Below are 9,510 nucleotides of genomic sequence, written 5' to 3' on the forward strand. Positions count from 1 at the left end.
TCCAGCGCTAACACCCAGCCCGGGTCTCCATCTTCTCTCCTGAACTTCCACAGTGCTTCCTCACTGTTGCCCCTGTGTCGCCTTTTGGCCCCTTCAGTTAATTCTCAAAGCAACTAGAGTGATCTTCGTAAAACACAGATCGTGTCTCATAGCTGCTTAGAATCTTCTGGTTCAATCCAATTTGAAAATGGGCGAAGGACACGAATGGGCATTTCACTGATGTCACAGATGGCAAATATGTGCACGAAAAGATGTTCAACATCATTAGCCATTAGGGAAATGCAAATTCAAACCATCAGGAGGTAGCACTACACATCTACCAGGATGGTCAAAATGAAAAAAGAGTGATAATACCAATTGCTGGTGAGAATATGGAGAAATTGTGTTTCTCATACATTCCAGATGGGAATGTAAGATAGTCTAGCCACTCTGGAAAAGAGTATGACAGTCTCTAACAAAACTAAACATGATCTTACTTGAACCGACCAAGCTTTTCCCCACCTCAGGTCTCGGCTCAGAAGTCACCTCCTCAGCACGGCCTTCCTTGACTGCCGTGTCTAAATTAGCCACCTCTGTCACCTGTCTGCCATTAAGCATATCAGAGACTTCTTACCATCTGAAGCTGTTCATTGGCTAACTCGCTTAGTACTTGTCCCCCTTAACCCTTCTGTGGCCCCAAAACTTGAATCAAAGCTCTCTAAGATTAGGAACCTTGTCTTGCTTGTCTCTTGCTGTTCGCCCAGCTCCTAGCCCAGTGCCTGATAAATAAACATAGTAGTAAATAAACATCTGGTGAATGAATGAACAAACACTTTCCTTACTTCTCTCTCTGGCCTCCCTCCAATTGCCTGTCCACACTGTAGCCAGGGGGAGTTTTAGAAAATGCAAATCAGGCCAGGTCAACTCCTGGCTTAGGGATCCCCAGTAGCTTACTGCCCTCAGTAGCTAGTTTCCTGTCCTCACACTCTCTGTGTATGTGGCAGGGTCTTGGGAAGGGATGACTGTAAATAAGGCTCCAGTCAACTATCAGGCTTAGATTTTATCCTGAGGCCCTGGGAGATGCTGAAGGCTGTTGAGCACATGACTAATACTGAGGAAGCTCTCTCTGTGTAGCGCGCAGGTGGGAAGCAAAAGAGAGAGAAGACAGTCCACAAAAGAAACTGCTGAGATGGTTCTTTTTTTTTTTTTTTTGAGGAAGATTAGTCCTGAGCTAACTACTGCCAATCCTCCTTGTTTTGCTGAGGAAGACTGGCCCTGAGCCAACATCCATGCCCATCTTCCTCTACTTTAAACGTGGGACACCTGCCACAGCATGGCTTTTGCCAAACGGTGCTATGTCTGCACCTGGGATCCAAACCGGTGAACCCCGGGCTGCCGAGAAGCAGAATGTGCGAACTTAACCACTGCGCCACCGGGCCAGCCCCTGAGATGGTTCTGGTTGGGAAGGGAAGAGACCAAAAAGAGGAGAAAGTTGATTCTGGAAATATTTAGGGTAGAAAATGGGCTAGCCTTGGTGACTGAGGGCACAGGGGGAAGAGAAAAGAAAGTTTTCTTTCATTCTTCCTAACTTCCTTCTTTTATACAACAAATAGTTATTAAGCACCTGCTAGATGCCATTGAACAAGACAGTAAAGATCCCTGCTGTCGCAGAGGGAACATTCTGGGGCAGGAGGCAGATGAGAAGACTAACAAATAAAGGAGCATGCTTTTGGATTGGGCAAATGCTGAGAAGGAAATAAAACAGGGGTGTGAGATCAAAAGTACCCCGGGGTGGGGGGGGGGGTAAGGGGGTGGGGTCAGGGAAGGCCACTCTGAGAAAGTAACACTTGAACTGAGACCTGAGTAAAGAAAAGGAGCCAGTGGAGCGAAGAGCTGGGAAACGTAGATAGGGGTGGCCTCACTCAGGCCTTTGGAGGCCATGTTTTAGCGTGTTTATTTTAAGTAGATGAAAAGCCACTGAAATGTTCTAAGCAGGGGACTGACACGCTCTAAGCAAGAGGAGTCTGCGCGTGAGGCAGCTGGGAAGCCAATGACCGGGTTAGAGAGATTTCATGGAATGAAAGGCAAATGGGGTCTTGCCATCTCACCCTCTCCAATCCCCGATGCCCCACTCATCCCCCCTCCCAGCCAACCCAACCCAACCAAAGGGAAGTGGGGGCCCTGCCAGCTGGAGGGTCCCCTGGGGTTTGCCTGAGGCAAACAGGAAGCCACAGCCCACTGAGCCGGGCCTGGGAACCAGCAACTAAGAAAGCGGGTCTTCTGGGTCCCTGGACCCTTTTCCTGAGTGACTGCAGCAGTGAAAGACATAGAGCTACACATACAGAGAGACAGGAAGGGAGAGAGATGGGGAGGAGAAGAACAGATTTAAGAATCTGGACTCCTGGGGTCTAGTGCTCAATGTACCACCAGCTTACTGTGTGATCTCAGGCAACACCCTGCCCTTTGGAGGCCTCAATTTCCCCATCTCCAAATGAGTACCTTCCATAACTGAAGCAGGACTTCCTGGGGAAGAACTGGGAGAAAAACAGGCATTATCATCAGTTGTTTCTCAGGGCCGCTGCAAAGGAGCTGCAGTTTCAGTCTGGCTTGAGCTCTTAGCCATTAATTGATGCTGTCTCTCATTAACAGAGGCCTACTGTGTGCTAGTGGCTGGGCTAAAAATGCCATATGTATATTGTCCTGTTTTTGTTTTTTTTTGGGGGGGGGGAAGATTAGCCCTGAGCTAACTGCTGCCAATCCTCCTCTTTTTGCTGAGGAAGACTGGCCCTGAGCTAACATCCGTGCCCATCTTCCTCTACTTTGTATGTGGGATGCCTACAACAGCATGGCATGCCAAGTGGTGGCATGTCCGCACCCGGGATCCAAACCGGTGAACTCCGGGCCGCCAAAGTGGAACATGCAGACTTACCCACTGTGCCACCGGGCTGGCCCCTTGTCCTGTTGGATCCTTGCAAACAATATTCTGATAGTACTATTATTATCCCCAGTTTACAGAGAGAAAAACTTAGAGAGATGAAGAAATTTAGTCAAGAGGCAGAGGTTGAGGATTGAACGTCAGGTCTGCTAGGTCCCAAAGTATGTGTGAGGGGCTGGTTGTATGGAGGTGGGAGGAGCCCGAGAAATGTTGGTTGAATGAATGAATGGTGTGTGGGGGTGTGTGTGTGTGTGTGTGTGTGTGTGAAGGGAAGTGGATTTAGAGCCTGGGGTTGAAGAAGAGAGAAGGAGGAGAAGGCGGAGCCCCTAAGACTGGATCCACTCATTCAGCAAATATTATTTATTGAGGGCCTGACGTGCCAAGCGCCTTTCCAGGGCACTGTGCATACAGTGGTGAACAGGACAAAGTCTCTGTGGCAAGGGGCTCAAGTTCTAGTTGGGGGAACAGAAAGTGACCCAACAGACGCACAAATAAGATCACTTCACATGGTGGCAAGTGCTGGGATGAAAATAAACCAGTGTAGCAGGGAAGAGATGAGTTTTGCAGGTCTGGAGGGGTGCACGGCGAAGGGAGCCTGAGATGTGACCACCCCTTCCTCCCCCAGGGGACTGCCTGCCCGCCCCCGCAGACACCCATGGTTCAGTGCCCACCAGGCCCCCACCTGCCCCAGCATCCCCCGCGGCGAAGCTGGGTGCCACGGGGAGTCTGGCCACCATGCCACCTCCTCTCCTCCTCTTCTTCCTCCTCTTCCTTACCCCCACGGGAGGCAGATCCCAGGAAGCACTGCTGGTGGAGACTAAAGGTATGTCCAAAGGGCATGGATGGAACGAGTCGGGGCCAGAAACCTGGGTCCTGCCTGGGTGCCCTTGGCCAAGTAACTTACCCTCGCGGAGCCTCCATTTTCTTATTTGTAAAATTTGTAAAATTCAGGGAGGGGTTGGAAGGACTCTGAGGGCTCATCCACTCCCGGCTGGTGGGGTCGTCGGGTTTGTAACCCAGTGTGAGGAGGGAAGCGGGCTCGGGACTCCTCCTGCTCTCCTTCTCTCTCCACAGAGGGAGACAATGCTGTGCTGCCGTGCTTCAGTCCCTCAGATGGTCCCCCTCAGAAGCTGGCCCGGTATAAGGAGGCAGAAGCTTTCTTACAGCTGAGCCGAAAGTTACGAGACCTGAGCATTCAGAAACGGCCCTTGGGCATCATGCTGCTCGTCTTCAACGTCTCTAACCAGATGGGGGGCTTCTACCTGTGCCAGCCGGGGCCCCCTTCTGAGCAGGGCTGGCAGCCTGGCTGGACAGTCAGCGTGGAAGGCAGTGGTGAGGTCCAGGCTGGGGTAGGGAGGGCTGGATGAGAAGAGGGAGGCCTCCCATGGATGGAGGAGTTCCAGCAGCTAAAATGGATCTGGAGGGAGGGGCTAGAGGGCCTGAGGGACAAGCAGAGAGCCAGTTTTAGGTGGCTCCTAAAAACTCCTGTGGCTTTGTGACTTCAACACTGAGATGCTCTGTCTCTCTCCGTCTTTCACTCTCTGGTCTCTGTCTGAGTTACTGTTTCTTTGTCTCTCTCTGGGTCTTTTTCTTCGCTTGTCTCTGCCTTTCTGGGTCTCTGTATCTCTCTGCCTCTCCTGGATGTTGCCGTATTTGGTTCTGGGTCTTTTCCCAGGGAAGCTGTTCAGGTGGAATGCTTCAGACCTAGATAACCCAGGCTGTGGCCTGGGCAAAAGTTCCTCAGAAGGCCCCAAGACCTCTTCTGGTCACCCTGCAAGCTCCCAGCTGTATGAGTGGGCCAAAGACCAGCCTCATATCCGGGAGACAGCCCTTGAATGTGCCCCAAATCGGAGCAGTCTGAACCAGAACCACAGCCAAGGTAAGGTGCTGGGGACATGCCAGGAAGTAGGGGATCCAGGGATGGGGGATAGTGATTAGGAACTGGAGAGTTTGTGGAGGAGGACACTCCAAGGACTATGCTTTCTTAGCTTTGGCTCTCCCTGCCCTAGACCTCACTGTGGCCCCTGGCTCCACACTCTGGCTGCCCTGCGGGGTGCTCCCTGATTCCATGGTCACAGGCCCCGTCTCCTGGATCCACATGCATCCCGAGAAGACTGCCTCAGTGCTGCGCCTAAACATGACGAAGGATACCCAAGTCAGAGAGATGTGGGTATCGGGCACCCTCAGGGGAGGGGCTGTTCTGTTGCTGCCCCAGGCCACGGCTCAAGATGCTGGCACCTATCATTGTTACCATGGCAACACGACCAGGGAGGTGCACCTGAAGGTCACTGCTCGGTCAGGTAGAGTCTCTCCGAGTTGTGGGGCATCTGTGTGGGGCTACTAGGAAGAACTAGAAGCCAGTCAACCTTGGCCCCCCAACCTGAGGGCTACTACCAGCCCCATCCTGAACCCTAACCTCTGAAGACCAACTTCACCTCCTTCCTCCCTCGCTTCCAAGACAAGGTCTTGGTCTTCCCCTACCACTGGTTGCTCCTTCCCGTCAGCTTTGGAAGAGTCTTCCTTCCTCCCTGACTGCTCACTGTTGGAGCCCTGAGCCCTCTTCTTCTCCCTGTCTACGCTCTTTCATCCTTGTCTACACACTTTTCTTGTTTGACTTCCTTAACTCTCATAAAGTGGCTCCTTAGGCCACTATGCTTTGGTGACTCGATTCTAGGCTCCATAACCCCCACACTCAGCCATCTCCTGGAATTGCCATTTGATGTCCCACGGACACAACAGGCTCAACATATACAAAATCAAACTCAACATCTTCCCCATGCATAGTCTTCTGGGTGGCCCTGTGTCAGCGAAGGACATTATCACCTGCCCAAGTGCCCAAGCCAAGAACCTGGGTATCCTTCCTTTTTTTCTCACTCATCCATCAAATTGGTCAAAATGTTCTGCCCATTCTGTCTCCCTTAACACAATTCTACCGTGCTACCCTAACCGCAATTCTCAAACTCAGCATCAACTTTCACTCCAAACTTGACCTCAGCGCATTGCTGTATCCCACTTCTAACCTTGTGAACTCGATTCTGCCCTTCACTTTGGCCATGGCTGTCCTTAAACTGCAGCAGGAGACTGATCATCACGCTTCCCTTAATCCTAACATTGCCTCTGACTATAGTCATGGTTTGTTTGTGGTTTGCTCAACAGATACTGCCCCAGGCTCCATGTCAGGCTCTGTGACACAATCCCTGACCTCGGAGGGAGGGAGAAGAGCCCTCCTTGTAGCTTGGGACTTTGAAGATCTGTGTGTTGCCCCTGTCCCCCAGACTTAGGGCCCTTTGAGGTCTTGATGCTGGGAAGCAAGATGCCAGCCTGAGGTCCTCGTCTCATAGCTCCTTCCCCCTAGCTGTGTGGCATTGGCTGATGGAGACTGGTGGCTGGAAAGTCCCTGCTGCAACTTTAGTTTATCTGATCTTCTGCCTGAGTTCCCTCGTGGGCTTTCTTCATCTTCGAAGAGGTCAGTCATGTCTCCCAGCTGGTCTGTCCAATCTTCCTCAGGAAAGCCTGCACTGGCCAGTCTGACAACCATCTTTCTCTCCTCTCATATCTCCCCCACAGACCTCAGAATCCTGCTCCTCCCACTCCTCCTCAAAGCCCCCTCCAAACTTCCTGGGCCCCTTAGAATTTGAACTCCTATCTCCTCCATTGACCCAAATGACCTCCTCAGCACCCCCTAAATCTTCACCCTGCCAAGCAGGCTCTCCTCTGATTACTCCTCTTAACTCCTACCAGCCCTGATCCTGAGGAGGAAAAGAAAGCGAATGACTGATCCCACTAGAAGGTAATGATGCCGAGTGCTATCTCCCACCCCCTCAGTCTCCCACTCCTGCACTTTCACGTTCTGCTTCACTGTTCCTCGCCCAGGGTCTTTTATCCATCGCTGCGGTTATTGCCCAACCTTCAAAGCCCAGCTCCAAAGCTACCCACTCTGTAAAGACCTCCTTGGCGTGATCCCAGACCCCTCTGTAGGCTGCCCCAGCACAGAGGAGCTAATTACAAGTGACTCTATTTTAACCTCTGAGGGCCTGGCCTGAATCTTTAGTGTGTCTCCCAGTCCCCTCCAGGCCTGGCCTCACAGGGCAACTCCCCTTCCTCCGCCAGGTTCTTTAAAGTGACGCCTCCCCCGGGAACCGGCGCCCAGAACCAGTATGGGAATGTGCTCTCCCTTTCCACGTCCTCCTCTGGCACGGGTAGGAGGCACCACCAGGTCTCTAACTCAGAGCTAGAGCCTCACCCATTTTCCCCATCCCTCCAATCCCCTGAGCCCCAAGCCTTCCCGACCTCGGAGCTCCGCCCTCAGAAAAAAGAGCCCGCCCCCGGGTGCAGCGTCCCGCCCTGGCTTGAGCCCCGCCCCCAGAGCCAAGTCCCACCCCCAGGGCTCGGGACTTAAAGTCCAGTTCCGAGAGCAGAACCATCCTCGAGACTTGAGGCCACGCCCCCTAGATTTAGATCCCGCTCCCGGGGCTTAAATGCCGGACGTCGAGACCCAGAGTTCTTCCGCAGATCCTGAAGCATCTTCTCCCCTTGCCGCGCCTCGCAGACCCTTAGCCCTAACCGCCCCCATCTCTACTCACCTGCCTCCCTACAACGCTCCTCTCGCCAGGACGCGCCCTGCGATGGGCTTCAGGCCTGGGGGCCACCGTCCCGCCCTACGGAAGCCCGCGCAGCCACGTTCAGGAGGCCAGAGCCGCCGGGTCCCGGAGCCCGCCCGGAGCGGGTGATTAGCGGCGGCGGGGGCGGGGAGCGTATCGTTGCTCACATCGGGGTTTTGGAGCCGTCTGTAGTGAACTGGGGCTTGGAAGAGGGGGCCGTGACTCGATTTCCCACCCCCATCCCCAAACCCCAGGCCCAGAAGAAGAGGAAGGGGAGGCCTACGAGGAGCCAGACAGTGAGGAGGACTCCGAGTTCTATGAGAACGACTCCAACCTTGGGCAGGACCAACTCTCGCAGGGTAAGACTGCCCTTCCCCAGGGCTCCCCCAGCTTCTCAGCGGTAGGCTGTGGGCCCTCACTGGACCCTGCCTCCTCCACCAGATGGCAGCGGCTATGAGAACCCTGAGGAGGGGGCCTTGGGTGCTGAGGATGAAGACTCCTTCTCCAACGGTAATTTGGGATCCTTGTGGGGCCTCAGAGACTAGGGAGGATCCCCAGGTCTGTGGAGCCCCTACAGGGCAGAAGTGGTCCCTGGAGTTCTCTTTTTTCTGCAGCAGCTGAGTCTTATGAGAATGAGGATGAAGAGGTGGCCCAGCCAGTCACCAGGACAACAGGTGTGTGAGAAGAGGGTCACATTCCTCCTGGGGTGGAGGGGGCCGGGTGGTGGTGGGTGTGACCCGGAGGCCAGGAGGAATAGTGACTTCCCTCTTCCTTTTCCAGACTTCCTGAGTCCCCATGGGTCAGCCTGGGACCCCAGCAGGGAGGCAACCTCCCTTGGTGAGAAATGCTTGGGACCTGCCTGCCTTGCCCAGATTGGGTTGACCTGGCCTCAGCTCTGACCAGGCCCCCCCTTGACCTTGACTCTGACCCCAAATCCAAACCCAATCCTGACCTTAGATTTGACTCCTAACTCTAACCTCAACACCAGCCCCAACCGCAGTCCTGGCTCCCGTATTTACCCCGTCCCTAACGGTGAACGTCAATCCGGTTCCAGCCTGGACTTGGATCTCCATCTCACTCCAGCCCCAGTACAGACCTCAGCTCTCTCTGCAGCATCCTCATGATCCTGCCTTTGACTCCTTCCAATTCTGTTCTTGACCCTTTCTCTGAACATGACCGTAATCTAACCCACACCTGATCGAATCCTACAACTACAAGGGCCCTGAACCTGATGGCGACCCTAATCACTCCTTCCTAGTACAACATGGGTCAAGCCTTCCACCTTCTTCTGCCCCTCAGACTTCCTCTATATCTTAGGCAGCACTTCCCTTCCCCAAGTCCCCAGCATAGCTCCCAGGCCTCCAACTCTCCATCCCCTGTCCAAGCAGGGTCCCAGTCGTATGAGGATATGAGAGGGATCCTGTATGCAGCCCCCCAGCTCCGCTCCTTTCGGGCCCAGCCTGGTCCCAATCATGAGGAAGGTGGGTGCTACTACGGCTGTCCCATGTTGTCCTCTGAGGCTCACCCCCTTCCAGCCTCTTCCAGCTCTGTCTGTATCTTACTCCTTCCTGGTCCTAACCAGATGCAGACTCTTATGAGAACATGGATAATCCCGATGGGCCAGAGCCAGCATGGGATGGAGGGGGCCACGTGGGGACCTGGAGCACCAGGTGATTCCCTTCAGGTGAGCTGAGAACTTCCCTCTAAGAAAGGGGGAGGAGGGAGATGAGCAGGGGTGGAAGTCCGGTGCTGGATCTCAGGGCAGCTGAAGGGAAAGGGTTCCCACAGCCTAGCTCCTGTATCCCTCCCCATCACAGTTTTTTCTACCTAGCCTGGGCCTCTTCAGGCCCCTGAGATCTACACCTGACTCTGAAATCTGGGATCCCAAACGGATGGTGTCAACGTCTGGAACGATGTGTGTATCTCTGTGTGCGTGTACATGAGCGAAACTTCAGCCCCATCTATGGTCCCAAATAAACTCAATGAGCTCTTCCA

General features: G+C 53.8%; 1 protein-coding gene and 1 long non-coding RNA gene across 9 annotated transcripts; one reads left to right on the plus strand and one right to left on the minus strand.

Moving 5' to 3' along the window:
• Positions 1-78: 78 nt before the first annotated feature.
• Positions 79-3,945, minus strand: LOC139040189 (uncharacterized). Its single transcript, XR_011494207.1, has 3 exons — positions 3,819-3,945; positions 2,415-2,513; positions 79-216 (listed from the first exon to the last, which is right to left on the minus strand). It is a non-coding gene; the product is annotated as an uncharacterized lncRNA (long non-coding RNA).
• Positions 3,471-9,510, plus strand: CD19 (CD19 molecule). 8 transcript variants are annotated; one of them, XM_070484633.1, is made up of 15 exons: positions 3,471-3,737; positions 3,989-4,246; positions 4,590-4,793; positions 4,924-5,214; positions 6,270-6,380; positions 6,656-6,704; positions 7,025-7,113; positions 7,527-7,640; positions 7,770-7,874; positions 7,957-8,025; positions 8,133-8,189; positions 8,296-8,352; positions 8,904-8,996; positions 9,098-9,199; positions 9,347-9,510. In XM_070484633.1, the coding sequence occupies exons 1-14, from the start codon at positions 3,650-3,652 to the stop codon at positions 9,187-9,189; spliced, it is 1,677 nt and encodes a 558-aa protein (XP_070340734.1). In that variant the 5' UTR covers positions 3,471-3,649; the 3' UTR covers positions 9,190-9,199; positions 9,347-9,510. The 8 variants fall into 8 exon arrangements, 4 of the variants coding, with proteins under 4 accessions (XP_070340734.1, XP_070340733.1, XP_070340732.1 ...); XR_011494204.1 differs by having other exon boundaries at positions 3,580-3,737; positions 7,427-7,640; positions 8,130-8,189; positions 9,333-9,510; XR_011494202.1 differs by having other exon boundaries at positions 3,580-3,737; positions 7,427-7,640; positions 8,130-8,189.

The sequence above is a fragment of the Equus asinus genome, chromosome 14 (genome assembly GCF_041296235.1).
Source record: "Equus asinus isolate D_3611 breed Donkey chromosome 14, EquAss-T2T_v2, whole genome shotgun sequence".
NCBI lineage: Eukaryota > Metazoa > Chordata > Mammalia > Perissodactyla > Equidae > Equus > Equus asinus.

Coding starts and splice junctions, on each gene's coding strand:
- CD19 (XM_070484632.1), top strand. CDS start 3,650: ATGCCACCTCCTCTCCTCCTCTTCTTCCTCCTCTTCCTTACCCCCACG. Junction 3,738..3,988: donor ACTGCTGGTGGAGACTAAAG/GTATGTCCAAAG, acceptor CTCTCTCCACAG/AGGGAGACAATGCTGTGCTG. Junction 7,114..7,526: donor CACGTCCTCCTCTGGCACGG/GTAGGAGGCACC, acceptor TCCTCTCGCCAG/GACGCGCCCTGCGATGGGCT.